The sequence below is a fragment of the Castanea sativa genome, chromosome 9, assembly GCF_040712315.1.
Source record: "Castanea sativa cultivar Marrone di Chiusa Pesio chromosome 9, ASM4071231v1".
Lineage (NCBI taxonomy): Eukaryota > Viridiplantae > Streptophyta > Magnoliopsida > Fagales > Fagaceae > Castanea > Castanea sativa.
In genome coordinates this window covers 38,114,821-38,142,752 of record NC_134021.1, presented here as the reverse complement: position 1 = coordinate 38,142,752, position 27,932 = coordinate 38,114,821, and the positions used below count along the sequence as shown (strand labels likewise).

Here is a 27,932-nt window from a genome sequence, read left to right as displayed (position 1 = left end):
ACATTGTTAGCATCTACTATTAAATCACTAATTAATCCTTTAATTAAAAAAAAAAAGTATTTTCTCTTAAAAAAATTGCAGTGAAAGGCACAACAAAAGACAATACCTTTTTTTTTAATTCTTTCTTTTGCCTATTCCCCACTAGAAATTCGTATTAGATTTCAAAGCTTTCGTAGTTGATTTTGCATTAAACCCAAAACCTAATCTTTTATTGGTTCCTTTGGTTCTTAGACTTGAAAAGTTCAATCCCAAATAATTTCCATTATTGCAGGCAACATTCATGTTTCCACTTTCTTCCTACATGTGAGCTCTCAATGGTTTTAACAAAACCTCATTCAGTGTAAAGAAGAAGAAGAAGAAGAACAAAGGGTGAACAATGGAGAGAGAGAGAGAGAGAGAAGCGGTTTTTTTTTTTTTTAAGTTGACGTGGCATTTTCTAATGCTAATTATTTTTTTTAATTATTTTTGTGACAACATAAGCATAAAGTGTGCCAACAGTGCTCAAAGTTTGCCATGTATACTATTTTCCATTAGTAAGTCAATGACAATGATCAAATTGACTATAAGTTAAAAATAACAAAGACCAAATTTACTGCTAATGTAAAGACAAATGAATGTAGCCCCTAAATATAGGAAACAAAATGGTATTTTGGCCAAAAAATAAACATCAAAGTAGATATCAACCAAAGCTTACTTTTATTCTAATATACAATTTCAAGAGAATCAAGTGGATATCAGATCAACAAAATTTGCTTTGACTTGTACAAAACTTGAAATCAGTAATCTCCTCTCCTACTGCTGACAAGATCACTAACAAAAACGTCCTCGTCATTTTCACACTGTTCCAAGTATTCTTTGTATGCAGGATTATAAGCAGCAGCATAACGCAGATAATTTGCGGCTTCAGTTTTTCGACCTTCGTTATATAATGCACTGTAAAGCAAATTCTCAGGTTCAACATTTCAATGTTGAAACCAATCGTGATAAAGAAATGGGAACTATATGAACTAATTGAGTAACTGCTCTAACTCATACCTTGCCAGCAATACCAAACCGTCAAAATAATGAGCTTTGCTCTTTTGATCATCTGGCTCTTTCAAGCTTGCAACCCTTTCCAGGTGTATGATCCCTTCAGCCCACTTCCCCTGCCAAGTTAAAAAAAAAAAAGTGGAAATCAGATGAAAAAGGGATAAAAGCAATCGGTCCATAAGCATACGGACCCAACTATGAAATTTATAAGAACTAGTTGGCTGATAGCATTAAACCAAAGGAGAAAACTTAGGTACAGCTATTTAGGTGCTATACTTTAGTTTCTCCATTCAAACACATGGTTGAATTGTCCAATGCAATACAAATAGTATTACAATAAAGCCAAGGTGACAACAACTTCACAACATGTCAACACCACCTAAGTTGCCTACCACCTCACACCTGGACCCACAACAATTTACAATTTACAATTTATAAACATTTTTTATGGCCCGAATATGGAGATGTGAAATTGTGAATTTTTGTTGTGACCTTAACTTTATTGATAATGTTATCTTTCCCAAGGCACAATCAAAATGATCACAACCATGTGTTGAAATTTAATTGGAAAAACCCAAGGTATAGCGCCTAAAAAACTATACCTAAAATTTTCCGTAAACAAAAAACAAAAAGCATGAAGACCAAAAAAAACAAGTTACACTGTTGTATTAGCATGTTCCTTAACAATGTACCTCAATATTCCTTGCAATTTATACGCTGTTTACAAGTAAAATGAAAGAGAATTTACTGAGCTTCACCTGGCGTATACAAGCAACACCGGCCCACTGAGATGAAAGAATTATAAGATCAGTATTCTCGACGTCTGTTGGATTTCCAGCAAGGAAGAGCTGATAAGGAGTAAAAATAAAGTCTCTGATTTATTAAGTGAAGAATGCATATTCATACACAAATTAAAAGTATAACAAAAAAGAATAAAAATGCAAGCAACAGGGACTCCTCAGTTATTCCCAAACGTATCCTTTTTGGGTAAAGCAAAATATATATGGCTTCTATATGACATTCTGACCTCTTGATGATCATCTCAGATTGCAGATATGAACCAAGCATTTCACCAAGGATAAACAAACCTTGAAAGTAAAAAGGAGCATAACAAACAAAAACAATATAAGACCTTGGAGATAGCACGCTCAAAGTATTCGGTAGCCTCTGCAAGCTGTCCATTCTGCAATAATGTTTGCCCCATAACAAGCAAAGCTCTTAAGTAATCAGGATCCTTCTCAAGTGCCAGCCTGTAATCAAAAGTTACTAACGCAATTCAACAACAAGGGACATAGCTACCCCTAGCATCAAAACATAAATCTTAAAAAAGGGAAAAGAAGAAAACCAAAGAGAAGGGTTAGTTACCGCAGCAAAGGAACTGCTCTTTCTTTTTTCCCATTTGATAAAAGTTTGACAGAGAGCTGTCAACAACAGCACCCATGAACATTGAAAAAAATTGTAACATCTTTCACGTTAATATTAATATAATTTACCAAGGTTTGTGCTCATAGCCACTCACAGCCAGAAGTTCTTTAGGGGATAAGTTCTGTACAGAAATTTCCCGCTTCTTTGTGGGAGAATCACTAATTGTTAGTTGAGCAGGAAAATCTTCCCCCGAATTTGCTGCTATAGTTGGAGCAGCCTTGTCAGGCAAACCCAACTTTACACGAACAACAGGATGTTTGAGACACAATTGCTGCACAGTTGATTGCATGTCAGCTGTCTTGAAAAATTATTTGATACAACTTGTCTACAGATTAATGACCTCAAAACATTATATAATGAATCATAGTTGTTAGATTAAATAATTAAATTCACCATTTCCTAATAACTTAAGCTTTTTGGACAATCGGTAATTTATCATGGTATAAGAATAGGAGATCATGAGTTCAATCCTAGCTTTACTCTACCATCTCCCATTTAAAATATAAAAACTCCCACGTGTTGGGCCCCACTTATTAAGAAAATTTTAGATCCACAAGTGAGGGGGATTGTTAGATTAAATAATTAAATTCACTATTTCTTAATTGCTTATGTTTTTGAGACAATCAGTAATTTAACGATAGTATTTGGCTATTAGCCCTACAACAAGCACTTAAGGAATGATTAATCTCAGAATAACTCGGAAAACTTGACAAATATTTACCAATTAATAATCTATCCAAGAACAATGCATCAAAGATCAGTAAATTAATATAAAGAGTCTTATTCAAATCAAATCATGGGTAGAATTCAATTGATTCTTTTAGTGAAATTCAGTTGAAATGGTCCATAAATTGAATTCTATTGTTTTTGAGCAAACTGAAATATAAATTAAATGAAACCCGTTGTGTTGTTTGGAACATGGAAGAAACAAAATTTAATCCATTGATTTTTTTAATATTATCCTTAATGAAATATTAAGAGACACCATATGTGAATTTATGATACTTATACAATTAATAATGTATACAGTGTAATACTAATTTTTCTTTTTATATTGGCATAAACTAAAAAGCTGCAAACACAATAAAATAAGAAACAAGTTGCATAAAATTTAAAGCTGGCCACTAAAGAATAATGAAAGAAGCTGGCCGCAGGCACAAGTCTACCATTCCCACCGTAATGCAAAGGTTCATCTGATTGTCCTCATTCAAAATAAATCTCTGCCCCAAGCCTCACCACCATAATCTCAAAAACCCCACAGCCCATTTTGCCACGTTTGTGCCTCCTAGATCTTGGCCCAAGTTTCTCTGAGACAAGAGACTCTTCAAGGGTACAAGTAACACTGTCACTTCTCTTTTTATTTATTTACTTACTTTTTAAAGTTTTTTTTTTTCGTGTAAATTACCTATTTGTTCCCTAACTTTTAGGCTAATTGTCAATTTGGTCTTCTAACCTTTCAAACGTGTATTTTAACGTGATGAGCTCCATGCTGCCCCCCCCCCCCCCTCCCCCTTCCTTGCTCACCCTACCTCACAGTCACCACCATTCCCACCTCTGATCCCCTTTCTACCACCCTCTTTCAACCAGCCACCACCTCAATTTCCTGGTCTCTTCCCAACACAATTTCCATCACCTTTTGGCTTTTTTCCATATCACCTTTTTTGTCCACCTTCTTCACCAACTATCCCACCCCCATCTAACCTGCCTTTACAACCAGCGTTAGTGCCTAGATCAACCACTACTATGTCACCCACACCATTTAATCCTATCAAATTGCCTCCCCATAACACAACTTCTAAATCTTTTCCTGGGGGCAGATGGGGCAGTAAAGGTTATTTTCGCATAGATACTAAATTTTTTCTTTCTGTTTTGATGGTGGGCAGGCTGATTCTTATGCTATTCATGAGAGTCACCAGAATATCAAAAGTTCCGTTTGGGTGGGGTGTAAAGGATTGGAATGGATTCTCTCTTGTTTCGCTGATATTTGAGATTGGGTTCCAGGAAAGGATTATTTGTGTAAACGTTATAGAGAAAACAATAAGTTTTTCAAATTCTGGGGAAGATCAAATAAGGCTAGATCGAATAAGGCTGGTCTTTTTGTGGATATAGTTGTTTATTATGGTAGAGCTCGTCGTGGTTGTGTTATGATACCAGCTAGCTCAAATCGTTCTGGGTGGTGTTTGTTTTCAAAAGAATTAGACAGGTTCTTATCAAGTGAGAATACTGTATTGTTGGAAGGGATGACTTCCGTTGGTGTTGGTGGTGGTCCGATAGCTGGCGGTGGACAAAATGGGAAGAAAATGATCAATTATGGTAACCAGCAGAAGACAAGGAATTTTCAAATTTTGGAGTTATTTTGTGGCATAACGTTACTAAGTGATTCTACCACTATTGTTTCTAATGTAAATGGCAGACTCACACGTGAGTTTACTTTTAAGTTGACTTCTGCCAACTTGGCATTGAGAGTGTTTGAATCAAATGAGAGAAAACGTGTTGTATCCTAGATGGAAGCAAAAGTTTCTCACAAGCCCAATAAAGGTGGGCTTGAGGTTTTAAAAACACTGTCTTGGCTAGACAAAGCCAAGTGGCTAACCTAAAAGGAAAGGCCCATTTGGAGGAGAATAAGTTTTCCTATTCGAGTGGGTTGGGCGAGAGTTTGCACAGTGATCAGAGTATGAGTGGGTTGAGCGAGAGTTTAAGGTTACTGGTGGTGGCGGCGGCATTGGTGGTATTTATGGCTCCGATGGGCATTAAATTGCCAATTCTTAGTACAAATCCTCTTCCCAGTTAAGTCACGGAGCTTCTTGCCTCCATCTCGGTGGTTTCTCATCCCGATAGGGAAGTCGAAAGGCATTTTGGGGACAATTCGAGAATCACGATGGAGCCGCGACAACCTGGGCTTCTTGAAGTTGTGGGTTTAGGGTCAAACTTGGTGATGTTGACGCTAGAAGTCATGACTTTGACTAGCGATTATCAACAAGCTCTTCATCATTCTCAGTGGGAAGCTTCGAATTGTTTTTAGCCCTTGTCTAACTTGGATAGGGAGGTGGATCCTTGGTCCGAGAACAAGGAGGAGGAGGAGGAAGTATTTACAGAGGCCCATCCTGAGAGTGTCAAAGAGGGGGGTGCTTCCCAAACAAGTATGATGTTGTCGGATGCTGAGTTTGTAGATGGGTTGCAACATGGTGAGTCAAAGCTTCTGTTTCTTCCATGGGAACAAAGTAGGGTTGACACCAATGCTTCTATTAGTGGGGAGAAGAAGCATTGTCCTTTGGAGTATGTACCGCTGTCTCGGTGGGATCCTAGGGCAATCAAGGATAAGGTGTTGACTATGGTTGATGAAGAGGGTGAGTTTGAGGCGACCAAGGTGGATCAGTCGAAATGAGTGTCTACAATGATGAATAGTTTTTGCAAAATGGTGGCCTTTCCTATTGTAAGACATGAAGCTCAGTGTGTGGCTTTATTTCATTTACTGGAACAAGAATGTCTTGAGGTTGTAAATGATGAGTGTATTCGGAGACCTATTAAATCTAGTCAGAAAGGTGTAGAGAACTTTGAGGTCTAGTATCCACCGTAAATTATGATGGGTCCTCCTCTCATAATAGAGGTTCGTTGAATGGTTTGGAGGCTATTGGTAGTTATAAATGACTTTAAGACTCTTTTCTTGGAATAGTAGGGCAATTGAATAATCCTCGGAAGAGGGAGGTTTGTAAGAATCTCCTTAAGGAATGGTGGTGTAATAAAGTTTATGGGGTCTCTAGGAAACTAAAATTTCTTCGTTAAATTCTGCTGTTGTGCGAAGCTTATGGGGTAGTCCCTTCATCGATTGGGCTGTCCTGGATGCGGTTCAAACATCCGGGGGGGTTCTGCTGCCTTGGGATAAGCAGGTGGTTGAGAAAATTGAAGTTTTTGTTGGTCAGTTCTCAATCAGTGTACTTCTTAAGGGAGTATTGGATGGTTTTAAATGGGTCTGTACTGGTATTTATGGTCAAAATGTAGACCAACATAGGGCTGCTTTGTGGGAGGACTTATCCAAGGTGCATGTTTGGTGGACCACGGCTTGGTTATTATTTGGAGACCTCAACATCATTAAATATCCTTGTGAGAGGCTTGGTTGTGAGTCTTTCAGCCCAGCCATGTTTGTTTTTTTGGATTTTATAGAGAATAATTACCTAGTGGATTTACCATTATATGGGGCTTCTTTCACCTGGTGTAGGGATTCTAAGCCGAAGTCTATGTCCCATATTGACAGGACTTTGGTATTTATGGATTAAGTGGATCATTTTGAAAATGTGTCCCAAAGGGTGCTTCCTCGTGTTATTTCCGATCATTGTCCGCTTTTGGTGGAAGCTAGTGGTGTTAGAAGGGGGCACTGTGCTTTTAAGTTTGAGAATATGTGGCTAAAAGTTGAGGGTTTTGTTGAGAAAGTTCAACAATGGTGGAATGGGTATTGCTTTGTGGGCTCTCCAAGTTTTGTTCTAGCTCAAAAATTAAAGGCTCTTAAAGAAGACCTAAAGAAGTGGAATAAAGAGGGAACTTGGAGATTTGGCTTTTAGGAAGAAGAGGTTGTTGACTGAATTATTGGGTTTGGATGCTAAGGAAGAACTACTGGGCCTTTTGAATCAAAAACAATCTCGTCGAACACAGGTTAAAGGTGATATTGAAGTTTTAGCTACTTTGGAAGACTTTTGGGAGACAAAAGTCCTGTGCTCTGTATGTGAAGGAGGGAGATAACAACACACGCTTCTTTCATAGATTAGCGAATTCTCATAGAAGAGCTAATCACATTAGAAGCATAGAGGTAGATGGCATTTTATATGAGGATGAATCTGTTGTTTGTTCTCAGGTGGTCCAATTCTATTAGGATCTTTATACATAGATATGTAGCGTCCAACTCTGGATGGATTGGATTTTGCTTGTATTGGGGAGGATGAAAGGTTGTCCCTTGAGAGGGAGTTCTCGAAAGAAGAAGTTACCCAAGTTTTAATGGAGATGGAGGGGAATAAAGCCCCTGGTCCAAATGGTTTCACCACGGCTTTTTTTGGCTTTTTTTCACAAATGTTGGAGGGTTGTGGAGGTTGATGTTATGCTGTATTGAAGTACTTTCACAGGTCTTCTGTGTTTGAACGGTCTCTAAATGCTTCTTTTCTCTCTTTAATTCCCAAGAAAAATTATGCTATAAATATTAAGGATTTTTGGCCTATCAGCTTGGCAGGCAATGTGTACAAGTTGCTATTTAAGGTGTTAGTGAATAGGTTGAGGGTGGTGTTAGACAGTTTGATCTCGGAGTCTCAAAATTCCTTTGTTGGTGGGAGACAAATTTAGGACTCCATGCTTATTGCAAATAAGTGCCTAGACAGCAGATTGAAGTGTCATTCACCAGGTGTAGTTTGTAAGTTGGACATAGAAAAAGCTCATGATCATGTAAATTGGGATGCCTTATTCTATTTGTTGAATAGGATGGGTTTTGGGTTGAAGTGGAGGGGGTGGATAAAGGCTTTCATAACAACTGTTCGTTTCTCTGTTCTTGTGAATGAATCCCAGCAGGTTTTTTGGAAGTTCTCGTGGTTTGAGACAAGGTGATCCATTGTCTCCCTTCTTTTCCTTTTGATTATGGAAGTTTTAACTCGGATTCTGAAGAAAACTGAGGAGAGTGGTCTACTTCGTGGTTTTCATGTGGGACCAGTTAACCCTATTAGGGTACGCATATCACATTTGTTGTTTGCAATTGATACCATTTTGTTCAGTGATGCTTCTAAAGAACAGTTGTCGTCCATTAGGCTAGATTTGTCTTGTTTTCAAGCTTTTACTAGCTTGAAAGTAAATGTGAGGAAGAGTGAGATAGCCCTAGTTGGGGAGGTTGGTAATATGGGTGTTTTGGCTAACATTCTCCATTGTAGGGTGGGTAGCCTACCTATGAAATATTTGGAAATGTCGTTGGGTACTATGTATAAGACAACATCCATTTGGAATCCTATTTTGGAGGAAATAGAGAAGTAACTTTTAGGTTGGAAGTGACTGTATTTATCTAAGGGTGGTAGACTTGCTCTTTTGAAGAGTACCATTTCTAGCCTTCCTAAATACTATCTATCCTTGTTTACCATCCCTGTAGCTATGGCTGATAGGTTGGAATGTGTTTAGAGAATTTTTTTTATGGGGGTCTTCAAAGGAGTGTTTCAAATATTCTTTGGTGGCTTGAGAGAAAGTGTGTTTATCTTTAGAGATGGGTGGATTGGGGATTAGGAAGTTAGTGCATTTCAATCAAGCCCTATTAGGAAAATGGTTATGAAGGTTTGGACAAGAACCCATCTCTGGCGGAGGGTTGTTGCCATCTCTGGCGGAGGGTTGTTGCCATTAAATATGGAGAGGGTCAAGGGGGGTAGAATACTAAAGTATGCAGAAAGACCCACGAGTGTGGTCTTTGGTGTGGTATTAATGACGGTTGGGAGAGATTCTCCAAACATTTGGCTCTAGTAGTGGGTGATGGCTCTCGTATTCTTTTTTGGCATTATAGGTGGGTTGGGGATATCTCTCTTAAAATGCTCTATCATATGCGTGTTCAAATGACAAGGAAGCTTGCATTTCTGATGTATTGTGCCATCAGGAGGGTGGAAATGATAGATTTTAGAATTTAAAATTTTATAGGAACTTTCACAAGAGGGAATTAGAAGCCCCCTTCTCTTTCCTTGATTTCATTCATTCTCGGATTCCTAGGGGTGTTTGGTGTAATACTTCCCATTGGTGTCTTAATAGGAATTGTAAGTTTGATATTCGGTCCTATTACAATAAGATCCAGGGTGCTTCTATCCCTACTTTCCCTTGGAAGGGTATTTGGAAAGTTAAGGTTCCTAAAAATGTGACTTTCTTCATGTGGACAGCAGCTTATGATCGGATACTTACCTTGGATAATCTGGTGCTCTGAGGTCTCTCTTTAGTGAATCACTGTTGTATGTGCTACTATAATGAGAAATCTGTGGATCTTCTCCTACACTGTCTTATAGCTCACTCGTTGTGGGTGCAAATGTTACAGGTATTCAAGATCCAATGGGTCATGTTAGGTTCTGTGGAGAGTTTGGTGTTTGTTGGAGTTATTGGCTAGGGAAATTTACTTTGGAAATATGGAATATGGTTCCTGGCCGTTTGATGTGAGTTATTTGGATGGAAAGAAATCGGCGCTCTTTTGAGGCTAAAGAGAAGTCACTTGTTCAGTTAAAAGCTCTATGTCAGAGTACTCATTTTGATTGGTCTAGGTGCTAGGGTTCTTCAAATTGTTCTTCCATCATTGAGTCTATTTCTTCCCTTAGAATTGTCCCTTAAGTTGCTTTTTCTTTTTTTAATCTTTGTTGTTGTTTGTTGCTTTTTTTTTTTTTTGTTCACCATCATGAACACCCTGTATTTGCTTTACTCGTTTTTTCTTCATGATTAATACCATTCTTATTACTTATCAACAAAAAAAACCTTTCAAACATGTCAATTTAGACCCTAACCTTTTGGTATTGTGTCAAAATAATGGTCCCTACCGATAAGTGAAGGATAGAAAATGTTGACGCGACTAATGGCCAAAATAAAATATTATTTCCATGCTACATAGACTGCCACATGTATTGCCACATCAGCTATTAAAACACTCCATTTACACCAGATATTAGGTTGAAAAATTCAATATATAATCAGATATTAGGTTGAAAATTTCAATATATAATTTCTTAGAAGTTAAAACTCCAAATGTGCTCCATCAAAAAAAGCACCAAAACTGTAGTCAAAAAGAAAAACCCATTTGATAGACCATCTCTCTCATGCCTATAGAATCTCTGCCAGTCCAGTGAAGACCACCCACCCAAATCCACGCCGTTTCATATCCTGTCCAAGCCTCCACATCTCTTGAATCTTCCATGCCCGACAACGGCCTCTGCCCCTGAAGCAAGCTGAACTCTTCCACATTCTCCTTCTTACAGAATCACAGTGTAGGGCGGCATATAGAGGTTTTTTTTTCCCTTAATTTTTTCAGTTCTAATTGTGTTATTTTCAAATCTTATCTGAATCTCCCATTTTTCAATTTCAACAGGATTTCAAATCTAAATCTCTTATGGCTACACACAATGCACGATGCATGTTGACGCTTTTTTTTCTATGCAACTAGGATCACTCTTAATCATGGAATACATTATGATGCCCATTCAAATATGCTCCCTTTTTTTCCAAGTCTTCTCTGCAATTAAATAAAGATAATAAAATGATTGGGTAGCTATTTGGAGTTTTAACTTTTAAGAAATTATATATTGAATTTTTCAACCGAATATCTAACGTGTAAATGGAGTGTTTTAATTGTCAATGTGGCAAAACATGTGACAGACTATGTAGTATGAAAATAATATTTTCTTTTGGCCGTTAGCCACATCAGCATTTTCCATCCATCACTTCACAGCAAGGACCATTTTGACACACTACCAAAAGATTAGAGACTAAACTGATACATTTGAAAGATCAATGACCAAATTCACTTACAATGTAAAGCTCAGGGACCAAATAGGTTTTACCCCTTTCTTGTTCTTCTTTTTGATAAATGCGAGTTGAGGGGAGAGGGGGGGGTCTATATAAATAAGCAAGCCGTCATTTAAAAATTCCAAGAGAGTGCAATATGGTACAAAAGAATTTTATATAATTCACATAATAAGCATATTGATTGTCCTTTTTCTAATCACATAAAAATTTTCTACAATCAAAAAATGAAAAACATTTATAATCTTTCTTTCGCATATGGTTCTTTCCTACATTAGTCATTTTCTATTTGAACAGGACAGCTTTGGAAAAAAATAATGACAGTGTGAGTTGTACTTTCTTACATATATCTCCTTTCAAAAAAACAAATGATTAGTACGCTAGAGAGTCACACACACTTGATGGATCTTGTTTTAGTTATATAACCCTTACAAAGAGAACTGACAGAAAAGAACAGTAAAGGAAAAACCAAGTATCCAACCACAAATTTAAATAACATCTTAATCGAATTTCAAGAATGCAATGCAACAAACTCTTTTGTATTCATAGAAAGACAGTACAGTGACTCACCTGAATGACATTTAATGAACTATTGGTAACCCAATAGACTAGACTCCCCTGCAAAACCAATATAGAGTTATAAATTTGTATTTTGAACAAAATAAGGGGAAGAGGAATAGGAGCAAGGAATTTTGCCATTAGATAAAGTGGTAGCAATAAGAAAGAAACAAGAATACAACAGGGGAGCTTTAACCAATCCACAGTAGGTGGCCCAAACAAGAATAGCTTTTAGCCCTAAATAAGGATGTACAGCAACTTAATTGCCATTGTTCCTTGACATATTTTTTTTAAGTAGGAAATTAAAGCGTGCCATGGAAACCACTTCATGCTACAGGACAGCATACTTTTCAAATGACAGCTATGCAAAATGCCTCAAATAACATCGATTATCACCCCATAAAATTCGTTATATGACTCACAAGATATATACCATAGAACACATTTTAATGCTCCATAGTCACAATATGGTTCCAAACCATGCCAATTTAATTGATACCACACACTTCATACCTTTTAAAGCAGGTCAACCTACAAAATTTTTGACAAGACGACATGGACTTCAAAGTGCATTGTAGCTTATAGTTCTTTTTTTTTGATAGGCAAGAAAAATTATATTAAAAAAAACTACAATATGCATGAAAAGCACAAAGTAGTAGATAGTTTTGGGTTGATGTGTGGTGTGGGGATAGTCCTCTTAAGGAGGCGTTTCCAGATTTATACAATATTAGTAGGACAAGGGATGCTTCAGTCTCTGAGGTTATGTGCTATGCAAATGGGAGTATTTTTTGGAACCTACAATTTCGCCGTTTTGTGAATGATCAAGAGTCACACTCTTTGGATTCGTGTATGGCTTTAATCTATTCCACAAAGGTGCGGGGTGTAGGTTCTGACAAGCTTTGTTGGAAGCTAGCCAGCAGCCGTGGTTTTGTGGTGAGTGGGTATTATCACTCCCTTTCCCCTCCCCCCACTGCCACTCCCTTCCCTTGGAAAATGATATGGCAATCGAAAGTTTCCCCTCGGGTTGCTTTTTTTTCTTGGACTGCTGCTCTAAGCAAGATTCTTACTATTGATAATCTTCGGAAAGGCACTTTGTTGTCCTTGAGTGGTGTTATATGTGTAAAAGGTGTGGGGAATCTGTTGATCATCTCCTCCTTCACTGTCCTATAGCTTTTGAGATGTGGAGTATGGTCTTTTGCTTGTTTGGTATTTGTTGGGTGATGCCGCAAAGGGTAGTGGATCTATTGGATTGTTGGGCTTGCAATTTCAGGCATCACCACAATATAGTGATTTGGAGGATGGTGCCGCACTGTTTGATGTGGTGTATCTGGCGGGAACGAAATTCTAGAAGTTTTGAGGGTCGCGATCGGTCCATTCTTGAGATTAAGTCTTTTTTCTTTTTTACTCTTCTGGAATGGTGTTTAGTTTTACCATCTTTTTCTTGTCTTTCCCTTCCTATTTTGCTTGATCATTGTAATTTGGTTTCTTGATGTTTTTTGCCTCTTTAGTACATTTCCTATGTACGAGGCTGTGTTCTTCTCTAATATATTTTTATCGTTACTTATCAACAAAAAAAAAAGTACACAAAGAGGAAAGAAAAAACAAGAAACAGAAAACGAATTACAGAAAAGAAGAGAGCTAATGAACAACAGGATGGAGTCACAAGAAGTAAGTCCCCAAGTCCGAGAACAATCAAACCAATAACAACTAAAAGAAGCAAGCAACTGATCATCAAGACTGTCCACATCCTCAAACATGTGGCAATTACGTTCTCTCCAAATGCACCACAATAAACACAAAGGTACTAAATTCCAAATGTTTGACAAGTGTTTCCCCAACCAATTCCTCCATTCAAACATAAGATCGAACACTGTTCTTGGTAAGACCCAAGAAACTCCAAAAGATCGAAGGACGATACACCATAACTGTTGAGCCTTCTGTTGAGCCTTCTCACAATTTATCAACAAATGGTCCACAGTCTCCCCACAATGTCGACACATGCAGCGCCAATCAACAAAATCAAACCCCTTATCCTTCATATTAACCCCAGTGAGCATCTTATTCCAAGCCACAGTCCAAACAAAAAAAGAAACTCGTCTAGGAGCCTTCACTCCCCAAATACCTTTCCAAGGAAAAGTGATAGAGGAAGAGTCTCATAGAACATTAAAATACAAGCGAATGTCAAAATTCCCATTGTTCTTCAAAGTCCACCTCAATCGATCATCATCTTCATTTAAAGGGACAATATTAGCCAAAAAAAAAAGTAAAAAATCATCCATAGAACTCACCTCCCAATCATTTACATCCCAGATGAACGTCACAACCCAAGTCCTCCTTTCCCCTTCCCTCGGCCTAGTCAAGGATAAAGCAACAGAAGCCTCTTTATTAACACCTAGTCTATACAAAACTGGATATATTATTTGAAGAGGTTGATCCTCACACCAACAATTATGCCAAAATTTCACTCTATTCCCCACCCCAATCTCCAGCCTAGCATATAGTCAAACCCACCACTACTAATGAAATAATTGAAACCCTATGATAGACGGAAAGCTCAAGTGAGCGGTTACTTTTCCTTTGCATAAAAATAGTAACTAGTCGGTTTTAAGTTGATCTAAGTTTACCCGGCAATGACCTCCAACTAAAATGACTCTTCCTTCTCCCATAAAAATCAGGTGGAGGGTTAGGTCATAGGATGACTGGGATGGTAATTGGCAGCCCTTTCAGAGACTTACAATAGATGAGGGAAAGCTGGTTCTGGTGCTCAAGCATTAATTTGGGATGTTTCAGATGATGGAGAGCTCTCTTGGAACCTTTCATAGTTAGTCTAAAGTTGAATTGAGTCTTATTTTATTGTTGATTTTGTTTATTTAATAAGGGATCAGTTTTAATTAAGTTTTACTAGATTCCATATTTCTGGAATGGGCTATCCTTGACTGTACCTGAGCCCATCTGTTTTGCGTTTTGAGTCCTTTTCCTATTTGTTTCTTATGTGTTTTTTTTCTTTGTTATTAGTAATCCTAGTCTAGTCTTTCAAGGACTAGCTTATTTAGAAGTCCTAGTCCTTCTAAGAAAGGATTTAACAATAGTCTGTGTAAAGGATTTATTGTAGTCAAATAATATTCATAGTCAGATTAATTTTAATAAAATTCTAGCAGCTTGTTTTAAAGGTTTGAGGGTGTGATTGTCTTCCACCTAAGTGTGATTGCTTAGGATAACCTAGGTGTGAGTGCCTAGTATTTTATCTTCCTTTATTTTATGCTCTATTCATTGTTTGAATATCATACAGCCAAAAAGGAAGATAATTGGGAACAAAGAAAAATGGATTTCACTATCAATCGCAGACAATTAAGAAACTTCCATGAAGGAAGCTAAGACAATACTTATGTTATCCAATTTAGCACGCGTAACTTTGCAGAGGTTGTAAGTATAACCTAGTTTTACCTGAGGAATGCAGTAACCAATAAAAAATAGAGGCAGCGTTAAAAAATCCAAGTAGAATTTGTAGAACTGCAAGAAGAAAGAGAATTCCAATTAGTTATATGACATTAAAACTAGAAAAAATAGACTCCTTCAAGATTCAATTAAACCAAGGACAAAGTTTGGCTACAAAATTAGTTGTAGCTTAAGGTTACAACTTTATTCAATATATTTTTTTAGGTGTGAATTTTGACAAACTCGCCATTGGATTACATTTCCTTCTTACATCCTCCATGCTTGCAAAATTTTCAGAAGATTAAAGATCAATAGTTATGTCATCAATCAATTGTTTATATTGCAAGTTTTTATAGTCTAAAATTATGGATAAAAAATAAGTTTGGATCATATAGTAAATAATATCTGATTGACATAAAGTTTGACATGTGTTAAGAGCATAAAGAATATGCAATCCATTAATTAGATTTTTAAAATATGTAGCAATGTTAATTCTTTTAAAGAAAGTTGTAGTCTTAGGCTACAACCAATTTTGTAACCAAACTTTGTCCTTAAACCAATTATCAAAAATATAATTTCTAGAAAACCAATATATTCAAGTGCAATAAGATAGTAATATCAATGGAATCCGTACATAATTTTTCTACTTACTTTTGCTAATAAGTCAAGTGGACCAGTCACATTTCGAACTGAAGATGTCCCAAAAGAAATCTGGTGAATCCATTAAGCAGAAGTCAGCTTATATTTTTTTTATATTAACAAGATTCACATATCAAAATTTGGTACAAGCATATATGATGTCACAAGAAATTTAACACATTTTTAGGGGATATGAGAAGATTATCCTGACACCAACTATTGAAATAAGAAACATCCTTGAGTGGCATTGGTACATCAGGTTATCCACAATTTATAAATTTGTAGACATCGAACATTTTTTTTGGGATAGGTAATTAAAGAATTTTATTAAAAATGCATCATATTATGAGGTCCTTTGAGGTGCCAACGCTATATCCTTCCCATGGAAGAATATTTGGCACATCAAGGCCCCTAAAAAGGTCTCTTTTTTTGTTTGGAAAGCGGCTTGGGGGAGGATTCTGACCTATTGTAATGTTCTCAAGAGAGCTTTCTCTTTATTTGGTTGGTGTTTCATGTGCCGTTATAGTGAGAAAACAATGGATCATTTACTGGTCCATTGTGATGTTGCTCAAGTTATGTGGAGCGTAGTTTTAGATCCGTTGGGATTCATTAAGTGCTACCAAAAATGGTTTCTAATTTTTTGATTGGATTATCAAAGTGGTTTGGGAAGACCACTTCAGATATTTGGAACCTTGATTCTTATGTTTGAAGTGGATCTTATAGAGGGAACGTAATAGTTGCACTTTTATAGATACTTAGAGCTCAAAGTGTAAGTAGGATCCTTATTGATTAGAACTATGTTTGATTGGTCTCAGGTCCCAAAAAAATGCAGAAAAAGAACGTGCCCCGTGTACACATGCAATGTACAAGGGATGCTACAAAATCGTCTAAAGTTACATAAGTCTATAAATTCAAGTAAAGTAAAACATGTAAGGTTTGAAGTGTCAATGGTTGAACTGCTGGCCAGGGTAATCAATAAGCATACAAGCAACAACAATTAGAACTTAAATGTCCTTGGGTGGGCTAAGATGTTTGGAAACTTTATACCACAAATATAATGAGGAACATAAACAAGGTAGCAAGCAATTTTTTTTTTTTTTTTTCATGGCAATTACCAGTGTTGGCAGGGGCGGACCTAAGATTTCAAGCTAGGGGGGGCCAAAGTATAAGAAAAAAAAAAACAAATAGGTATCTATATAGTATTAACAAACTATCAATCAAAATAAACACACAAAATCATTGTTTCTTAATACATTAAGAAGCAACTATCTACCAACAACGACAAAAAAACACAAAATAATATTGTTTCTTCAGCTATTGCAAAATATATATATATTTTTTTTCACAAACCAAAAATTACTTTTGCTACTTTAACATAGCATTTAATGTCTCATACATTAGAGTTTTTTGTATTTGGTGCTCTAAATACTAAATATTTAGCATTTAGAACACCTAATGCTAGTACTCTAATACTAGACTAACTGAGATTTTTTATTTTTTATTTTGAAGTTTTGTTTTTGTCAAGTTTTTTAGTTGAGTAGTTACTAGTTGGGCTAGGCTAACTAAAATGGAGGGGGGTCTAATTTTGAGGAAGAGAGAGATGGGTGGTTTGGGGATTAGGAAGTCAGTGCATTTCAATCAATCCCTATTAGGAAAGTGGTTATGGAGATTTGGACAAGAAGGAACCCATCTTTGGCGGAGGGTTGTCGCCACTAAATATGGAGAGGGTCACGGGGGGTGGAATATTGAAGTATGTAGAAAGGCCCACAATTGTGATCTTTGGCATGGTATTAATGAAGGTAGAGAGATTCTCCAAACACTTTGCCCTAGTGGTGGGTGATGGCTCTTGTATTCTTTTTCGGCATGATAGGTGGGTTGGGGATATCTCACTTAAAATGCTCTACCCTCAGTTTTATTCGTGTTCAAATGACAAGGAAGCTTGCAATCCTGATGTATTGTGTCATCAGGAGGGTGTAAATGATAGATTTTGGAATTTGAGATTTTATAGGGAATTTCATAAGAGGGAATTATATCTTTCCTCAATTTCATTCAAGCTCGAATTCCTAGGGGTGTTGGGTGTGACAATTCTCATTGGTGTCTTAATGGGAATGGCAAGTTTGATATTCGATCCTATTACAATAAGATTTATGGTGGTTCTATCCCTAGTTTCCCTTGGAAGGGTATTTGGAAGGTTAAAGTTCCTAAAAGGGTGGCTTTCTTCATGTGGACAGCAACTCATGGTCAGATACTTACCTTGAAAAATCTGATACTCTGATGTCTCTCTTTGGCGAATCGGTGTTGTATGTACTACTATAATGAGGAATCTGTAGATCATCTTCTCCTACACTGTCCTGTAACTCACTCGTTGTGGGTACAAATGTTACAAGTATTTGGGATCTAATGGGTCATGCCAGGTTTTGTGGAGAGTTAGGTGTCTTGTTGGAGTTTTTGGCTGGGAAAATTTACTTCGAACATTTGGAATATGGTTCCTGGTTGTTTGATGTGGTTGTTTGGATGGAAAGAAATCAGCGCTCTTTTACGGCTAAAGAGAAATCAATTGTTCAAGTACAAGCTCCATGCCAAAGTACTCTGTTTGATTGGTTTAGGTGTTGGGATTCTTCAACTTGTTCTTCCATCATTGAATTTCTTTCTTTCCTTAGTATTATCCCCTACACTGCTTTTCTATCTTTGTTGTTGTTTGTTGTTTTCTCTTGTGTTCACCATCTTAAAGACCTTGTACTTGCTTTATTCGCTCTTTCTTCATAATTAATAAACTATTCTTATTACTTATCAATATATATATATATATATATATATATAACCTATAAAAAAAATTCTTTGGGCAAGGGGCCCAAAAAAAATTTTCTTTTTTTTCTATGGGCCAGGGGAGCCCAAATTTTTTTTTTTTTTCTTTGGGCCTGGGGGGCCGTGCCTGCCGGGTTCGTCCCTAAATGTTGGTAAAACTGTCAAATACAGTTTACTGCATAGGCCTCCAAGAATTTATAAGCAAAGAAAAAAAAGCACATACTTTTTTTCTTTTTCTTGATAAATAACAAATTATCATTAATCAAGACCCAATCACCCAGGTACACCAAGAGTGTACATGGAAAGGAGTACATCAAGATCGTAAATTACAATGATCAAGCATAACAAAAAGATTAGAACAAGAAAAAGAAGAAAAAACAACACCAATCAAACATAGTGGAGAAGGAGAGATTTAATTTCAAGAATCGACCGTTCCATTCCCTTAAAGCATTTAGTGTTCTTTTTCTTTTCTTTTTTTGATAAGAAAGAAAGATGTATATTCAAAAAACTGCTTTATGTAAATAAGCACAAAGCATATCAAAGATTACAAAAAAGAGAGAAATGAAAAAACGGATAAAAGGAACTAATAAAAAAGAAAAAAAGAGCTAAGGAACAAAGGGAGAGATTCACAAGATGTGAGTCTCCAAGCCCTAGACCATTCAAAATGTGAACAAGTAAAGAAAGCAAGCAACTGGTCATCAGATCTATCTAAGTCCTCAAAAGTTCGTCAGTTTCATTCCTTCCCAATACACCATAACACACAATGTGGGACAGCCCTCCACAAGTCTATGTTGCAACAAAAGCACATACTTGATTGAAGTAAAACGTACATTTTTTTCAAAAGATTACACAAACTAAAATTAGTAATATCTATTAGATCAAATATATAGTGCAATTGCACAAAGTATGCAAGTTAAATTTAACATGAGTTATTTCAATTTAATTTAATTTTTTATATAAATAAAAAATTTAAAATAATTACCAATTAGTAATAGGATAAAAATCTAGTCACATAAAGTGTCCATTTGGAACAACTTATTTAACTGAAGTTGAAAACTTTTTAGTGAAAGTGTAGAAAAAATGTTAAAAAATAAGTTGAATAGTACAATAGAATCCATAAATAATATCAAAAAGTATAATAGGACTCATGAATAGTAGCAAAAATATGCTGAAAGTGGAGATAAGCTGAAAAATTCAGCTCATCCCAAATGCACACTAAGTTTAAACATAACTTTTTTATTTAATAAAAAATACATAACTATGATAATTATGATCAAAATGAAGAGTACAGTTCAAAATATATCCAGAAGGATAAGACTAAAACACACAAAAATAGTAAATATCCTTGTTTGTGGGCCTTTTGATATGTAAATTTTTTTTTTTTTTTTGGTGTGTAATAAAGTACCCTAAGAAAAGTGTTTGTATAATAAATCAATGGTCCATGTCATTTTCTTCAATATTGAGTTTTTAGCAAAAAAAACTTAAAAAGTGCGGGTTGGCATACTTTGTGCTTCTTCAAAAGCACCAATGCCCCTCAGTACATGAACTTCACTTTAGCCAAGCAAAGTGCTTAGACCTGGAGCTTCGAGCTTTGAGATTTGAAGCATGCCTCAGGTGTGCTTTTAAGACCACTGATAATTACATCTAAATCAACATACAATTAGTAATATGTAAGTCAATGACCAAGAAGAGTTTCATTCTGTCACATGCTATATTAAAGAACAAATAAGAGAAACGTGTCACAAGACTTCCCTAAAAAACTACATATGTGTGTGTGTGTACGTGTGTGTAAAGGTGATACTTTGAAGAACAAGAAACTATGAAATATGATCAGATTTCCAAGCATTGACAGACAACTACAATAAACTTACCCAGGGGCAAAGTTATGACTTACATTTACATGTGCTAGCCCATATTAGCCCTTTAGGACAACAAAGTTTTGCTGCTAAATAAAGTTTTACTTATACAAATTGCTACTGATTGCTAGTTCAGACAAAAGGAAGAAAGGTACATATACATTGAAAAGTATAACCAAAACTATACTCAAGTTGTAAAAAGCGCAAGCACATACACCCACATGGCCATGTAGGGATAGATTTGTGAGGGAACCAAAAATATGACTCACTGAACCAATACACCAATGCTAAACCAGGATGGTGCCTGGAATTACTTGTGGCATCAATAAGACTACAGTGTCTTGAACCTTTATACATAGTATTTTCCATTTTGGAAAGCACATAAAACTTGGAACATAACGGGCATTTGTTTTTTCTTTAGGAAGATTATTACTACACAAAAAAACTAGAACAAAGTCATGTAACAAGAAAAAAGCATGATTCAGTCTAGAAGCACCAACTGAGCTGAGTCAATAAGAATGACATCTCTTTGCAATAAAAGGCTGTCCTTGGAGATTCAACCACATGATCACTAAGAAAAGTGGGGTATAACTGCATGTTATGATGACTAGTGCACACCAACTAGAGAGCCAAATACCTGGACATTAATATAGTGCAAGCCAGCAATCAACAAAGGAAAGATGGGGCCCGAAACACCGTGTGAGAAATCAGTCAAATTTTGGAACCATAAAGCACCACCCTGTAATGAATGTGAGAGATTTATTTCCAGTAAAGTTAAAAGTCATAATAAATATCAACAATTCAAAACTGCAACATGGTCAAACATTCTCTACAGCACTATAAATTTTCCAGAATACAAAGATGAGCATTACATGTAGCAAGAAATAAATTTCCAATGCACTCTAGATTTCCAGTAATGTAAATTATATTTATGAGGAAAAACAAAAGATGCTGTATGAGTTTCATCTATAACCGCATTTAAGATGCAACTTGAGATTAGGAGCTTTGGTAATTTTACCATCACAGGAGCAAGTCCTAAGATACTCAAGAAATAAATAAAAAATTATATAATTCTTATATGTGCTACATAGCCTTAGGGTCCATTTGGTTTGAGGGGTGAAAAAGTAGGAGGATAGAAAATGGTGGGATGATAGAAAAGTGGGAGGATAGAAAAGATTTTATTTTCTTTCCTTTTTGTTTGGTTGAGAATGGAAAAGTGGAAGAATAGAAAAAATGAGTTTGTATAAATCTACTCATATACCCTTCTTAAATAATGATGCTTAAATACAACAAAAAAGTGACAAATAACCACACACAAAAAAAGAGCAATCATCCAAATTTATTAAAAAATAAAAATAATATCCCAAGCAATGTTACTGCCAAAAAAAAAAAGGCAACAGCCCAGAAAAAAAAAAAACAAAAAAAAAAAACAAAACAAAAAAAAAAAAAAAAAAAAAAGAACAAAACAAAGTGCAATGTAATGCCCAGTGGAAAAGAAAAAAAAATAAAGGCAACTTGAAGAATGTGTACATGGGCATTTTTGTCAATTAAGAAAAAATTTATCCCCACTCAGTTTTCTCTCCATTTTGAGGAGAATTTTTTTTGGTGGGCCCAAGAAGAAAACACCTGGGTCCTACCATTTATTTTCCTTCTTCCCCACCTAACCAAACACACTCTAAAAAGTTTTCCTTCCTATTTTCTCTCCAAAATTTTCCATCCACACCCTATTTCACTTCCAAACAAATACACTCTTATAGTTATAAAATTGTATACCATGACAAGTGACAACATCCCAGATAAATGTGCCAAACTTATATGAAGTTGTTTTCTAGAATTCTTCTACAATGCTATATAATCTTTTCAGTTTTTTGCAATAAACACAATCTAATATATCATCAAAAGAAGCATGCCTGACTTCAGAAAATTTTAGTGAAAAACCATGCCCAAGTGGAACGCCATGTACCAAAAGGCATCCTGACTGGTTTTCAAGGACAAAGAAGCATGAGTGTGAATAATAAGGAAAATTCTAGTTGAAGCTTCTTAAGAATGTTTATTGCACCTTGCATACAAGTTCTTTACAGAAATAATGGACCAATCTAAATTCATGTCAGGTCAATTTTTAATTTGATCTATTCTAGCCTTTTCTCCATCCATCATTTGTAATTGCTTTTACCCATTGGAGTGTCATGTGCGTAAAACATATCCTGATGGTCGTTTTCAAGGATAAAGGAGAAATATAATTAATGGAAAGTTTTCAAGAAAGGTAGCAGCTTAATAAGATAGTTTCTTTTTACTCTCAGTTGAATAAAATACAAGGTCTTCAGCTATGAATATATGAAAGTTGTAGATCATGATATCAATACTTACAATAAAATGAAACTAATATATTTGAAACATAATTTTTTAAATTTATCTAATCTCATATGTCAGTGCCTTACACAATCAAACCCAGGATGATGATCCAGCGACATTCTTCTAATACTAGTCATCCACAAGAAAAAGCATGGTACCTGCAGATAATTTTAAATACAAGCAAGATCAATTATTACAGAAACTTCATCTATGTAGCTACATATTCAGGCTAATATGGTTTTCATAATTCTGTAGGAATACAAATTTTATTTAATCTGTCTCCTCACCACATCAATCATTCATGGACTCCCCACTTTTGGTGCTTTCATTTTATTTATACGCAGTAAGTAAACACAAACTGGGATTGGCTCAATACAAATACAAAAGAACCAAGATCACCCACAGTTTTCTTGCAGCAGTTAATTCGTTATTAAAAGGCTTGAATATTAACTCAAAGACAATCAAGCTATCTGTAATTACAAGGAGAAGGGGGAAAAATGCAGTTTATATAATAGACAAAACTATTCCAACAATTAAGGCAGATGTATCACCTGGATAGAAAAGTATGCAAGGAACCATAAAAATGAGGGGCATCCAATTGCTCTTCTTTCCTTTCGGAAGAGTAAAATTTGATCAATATAACTCTTTCCTGACAGAGGTGGTGGCAATGGAGGAGGCACTTTGAGAAATGCATATGAGAGTCAAACAAAAATTAATTGTAAGTTAAATAGATGAACAACACTGAAAGGGAAGAGGATTCCATGGTAAGAGAACCAAAAAAATGATATAAAACAGATCCTCCTCATAATAGATGTTAATAAAATTAAAAGGTAGAGTGCTGATAATGATAATGTCCACCAGTCAAGGTTTATCAATTAGAAAAATAATGCCTTGCTACTATAAATAATAACGGCTTGGAACAAAATATTATGGCAAGGAATAATTGAAATTAATAATCTCTAGCATGAAAAATGAAAAAATAAAATTGCACAAGAACTTTTGAGCTCATTCCCTTCTCTCTGCTTTCCTTTTGTTGGATACATGTGGAGAAATATGGCAAGAGACAACATGAGTTAATGGAAAAATAATGGATAAAACAAAACAACAACAAAAAAAAACATCTTAAAAATATATTTTTTATTGGTATATTAAAAATAATAATAATAACAACAAAAAGGTCAAACAAGATATTAAGGATATTGAAAGACCCACAATACTTGAAACATAGGTATTGACCAAAAAATAAAAAACCCTAACCAAAGTAAAGACAGCATTATTCTTCTCACGTAACTTTCATTTGGCAACCTTTCTTAAAGTAATATCTTGGGGCTATCTTAACAAACTATTATCACCATTCCTGTAGAATAATCATAGAATCCAATTTTGGCATGTATATGACTAATATAGCAGACTACATTGCAACTACAGGAACAGGCAGGCTTCACATGCCCACTGCTTCCATACAAACTTGTTTTTTTCTCATTGGTAAGTTACACATACACCTAGTGGGTCCCAAACCCATGACCTCACATTCCACCCAGCACTTGCAAGTGGAGGAGGTACCAGTTAAGCTAGAGCTTATTGTCTTCCATACAAACTGTTTTTTCTCACAACAGTATCCCCACGATGAAGTACTCTTTTCACTTTGTATTAGGTTGCACCTCTTTGTCACTTTTCCACCTAGCACTTTTAAGGGGAGGAGGTTCCAGTTAAGCTAGAGCTTATTGCCTTCCATACAAACTGTTTGTTCTTATAACAGTAACCCCACAATGAAGTATTCTTGTCGATTTGTATTAGGTTGCACCTCTTTGTCACATTTTTAATATAGTTATTTTCCTTATCAAAAAATAAAATAAAATGAAAAGAAGTTCAAAGCAATAAAAAAGACTCCAACGCCAACTGACAATGCTCATTGGGGTTTTGTTTTTGTGACAAGAAATACATGCTCCATAGACCATACTGAATCAATAATGCATATGAATTTTATAAGTGGCAATCAAATTTGAGCTAAGTCAAAGGCAAATTAAACAAAAGTACTCAAACAACACGTCATAACACAGTTTTCAGCTTTGGAAGTTGGCTGTATGAGGCTAAAAGCTAGATCTATCAACTCCTACTACACTTCTCATGTTCCTGACTTTCATTGATAAGTAGAACACAGACTGCAAAAGATCACTGGGTGATTTATCCGTGCCTTTGAAACAAGTTACATAAAATTAAGTTCAACAATAACCAAGCCTTGGTTCTAAAACTTTTGCCGTCAGCTCTGGAGTCTCAACAGACTAATTCAGGTCTGACACATCTATTAACCATTATATCCTATCCAAAATAATGTGCTCTTTATATGATTAAATGAAATCTTAGATTCTTTGAATCTCAATTTGTAATTAAACTAGTCAGTGTGTAATTGTGCTATCCACCAACTTTTTTTCTAATAGATTATTGTACCTCTTTTCCATTTTCATCAATACGCCAGAAAAATCAACATGAATAGGAGTTCAAATGACATTATAGAGTGAACCAAAAAAGTAATTAAAAAGAAAATGATAGAAACAACTTAGAAGAATGAATGCAACAAAAAGCTACAAAGACATAGTAATCAAAAACTCACATTTAGGAAATAACTCTCCAATCCTTCTCAACTTATTAAGTTGCAAAATCAGTATTGGGAACAGTACAACTCTCAGTGCCAAAGTAGAGGAAGCAATAACTATCCACCTACAAGGTCATAATAAATTCATAAACTAAAATAGTGAATATATGTAAATAATTAGTAAAACACAAAAGGAAAAAAAAATTACCTAGCTCCTTGACGCATAATAGATTATCAAAAAGCTCACTTTATAATTACTTTGTGTTTGGATTAGCTTATTTTGCATAAAAAATAGATAGGTGTAAAAGTAAAGTTGTACTTAGGCAAAAGTGGAGCTTTAAATAGTTGCACCTACCAAAATAAGCCAAATAAGCTAATAAAAAAGTTCATGGCTTTGGATTAGCAGTTGGTTAAAGCTTATTAGTGTGTGTACAGCTTTTTAAAAGCCTCACATTTTCAACACTTTGCCAATTTCAACAAGAAGCTAATCGAAACACACAATTCAAATAATAGCAAGTACTCAGATTTATTTACTTATATCTAAAATATAAAATAAAATACAATAAGCTAAAATACTTTTTGGTGTTATTTTGGTTCCTTGAGTATCAAAATTGAAATAAATACTCTCAACTATAAAATCATCGACAAAGTAACTCTTCAACCTTAAGCCATTAAATACCCAAAAACAATCTTCTTCTTCTTTTTCTATTTTAGTTTAAGAGCAACTGACAATGAATTTTAAACAAAGTTACACCACTCAATAATTTTTAATTGGATTTTTAATTGGATGACAAATCCACCATTGGATTACATTACATTATTTTTGTATATTCTCCATACTTTCAAAATCGAATGCATAAAAGATAGAGAAATTAGTGGAACATAAAACATAAAAGATAAGTTTACAAATCCACCGTTTTCCAACATATTCTAGGGAAACAAACAGAGAGAGAGAGAGAGAGAGAGAGAGAGAGAACATATTCTAGGGAAACAAACAGAGAGAGAAGAAATAACGAAATGAAGTTTGCAGGTATTTTCGAACAATTAAATTAAACAAAATTAAATATATGGGGAAAGAGAAAGATTACCAAGGCAATCCAGTGAGGTCGTGGGAGACATCGAGCAACGAAATCAGGTGACGAACAGGAAGAATCGAATCTTCTTGAAGGGGAACATCTCCGCCTCCGCCGCCAAGTGGAGTGGAGAAAGCGCGGGAATGGAAGAGGAGTGGGTTCACGCGGGGAGTGAAGCGCGTGTGGGGAGGTGGGGAGAGAGGGTTTGGGTTTGTGTTTGATAGATGCGCTGTGAAGAGAGTGGGGAGAAGGGAGTAGTAAGGACGAGAGCGACGGAGGTGGGACAAGAGTATGGAAGTTGTTGTCATCATCTCATCAGAGAAAGAGAGAACCAGATCAGAGGTCTTCACTTCTCTCTTCACTCTTCAACCAACAAGCTAGCTAACTATAGCTAGGTGTAAAGGTCAAAATTAGCCAAATGTATGTTTTCGTAAAATTTGTGGCAATCTAGTACTGTTTCAAAAATATTTAGTAATATACTCCTTTTTGGTACTTAAACTTAAGTATCAAATGCTACTCAAATTCACTGGACTTCAGTTTCGTGTGAGCCCGCCACCATGGCATTGGTTGAGTTGGATTTTGGACGTTAAAAAATACCACTTGGTCATCGAGCTTCTTAAACTCGAGTACTGTGTGTCATGAACTTGAGTTTCGTGGACTTGATTACTATGTAATCTTACATATACAGTACTTGGTAGTGTATTTTTACAAAACTTTGGTCCTAGGTACAATCTATGTAAAAATATAAAGTTTTGGTCCTAGATACAATCTACCAAAAAATAAAATAAAGCACTAGTTCTACTAACCTAAAATTCTAAGGTATGGGGGCTAGGCTACAGGATAAAAGGTATTAGGCACCCACCCTACTCAGATAAAATCTGGTCTTTTAGATTCTTAATGACTATTAAATACCCATATTCAAAGTATGAAATGTTATGCTTGAAATAAAGGTAGGTGACAAAGGCATTCTGAGCCAACTACTATGACTACACACGCATCTAATGAATCTTAGATCTAGGCTTAAACTTTTATTCAAGAATCTTAGATTTGCCATTTTATTTTGTGTGAAAAAATTTGATGAGAATAGTTAATGAAAATTTTAATTTTGAGTTTTCATAAAAGAAAAAAAGAATGGATTTTAAATAAAAATTCAGATTTGATTGGGATTTTTTAATGTGGAAAAAAACAGATTTTTATTTTGAAAACACAAATTTCTTTATTGAAAGATGCAGATCTGATTTTGATTAAAAAAGCAATCAGATTTTTTATTTTGAAAAAATGTAGATCAGATTTTTTTTTTTTTAAAAAAAAGACCAGATTTTTATTTGAAAAAAATGCTGATCAGATTTTTTTTTTTTTTTTAAACAGACCAAATTTTTATTTGGAAAAAATGCAGATCAGATTTTTTTTTTTATTAAGAACATGGCAGATTTTTATTTGGAAAAATGTAGATCTAGTTTTTTAGTATTAAAACAGGGCAAATTTTTATAAGGAAAAATGCAAATCAGATTTTATTAATAAAATTTAGATCAAACTTTACTAATAAAATTCAAATCTGATTTTACTTTGAAAAGGAAACAAAGAGAAAAAAAAAATACAAATCTGACTCTTAATTAAAAAAAATGAAGAAAACTTGCAAATTTGATTTTAGTTTTTTTTTTAATTTTA

General features: G+C 35.3%; 1 protein-coding gene across 1 annotated transcript; it reads right to left on the bottom strand.

Moving 5' to 3' along the window:
• Positions 1-506: 506 nt before the first annotated feature.
• On the bottom strand, positions 507-26,654 carry LOC142610337 (ALBINO3-like protein 2, chloroplastic). Its single transcript, XM_075782142.1, has 14 exons — positions 26,280-26,654; positions 25,210-25,316; positions 23,150-23,277; positions 22,685-22,756; positions 20,884-20,985; positions 15,598-15,657; positions 14,956-15,021; positions 11,524-11,571; positions 2,549-2,725; positions 2,395-2,450; positions 2,162-2,279; positions 1,788-1,877; positions 1,036-1,145; positions 507-933 (listed from the first exon to the last, which is right to left on the bottom strand). Exons 1-14 carry the CDS (start codon positions 26,573-26,575, stop codon positions 777-779), a joined length of 1,587 nt encoding a protein of 528 aa, XP_075638257.1. The 5' UTR covers positions 26,576-26,654; the 3' UTR covers positions 507-776.
• Between the last annotated feature and the right edge of the window lie 1,278 nt (positions 26,655-27,932).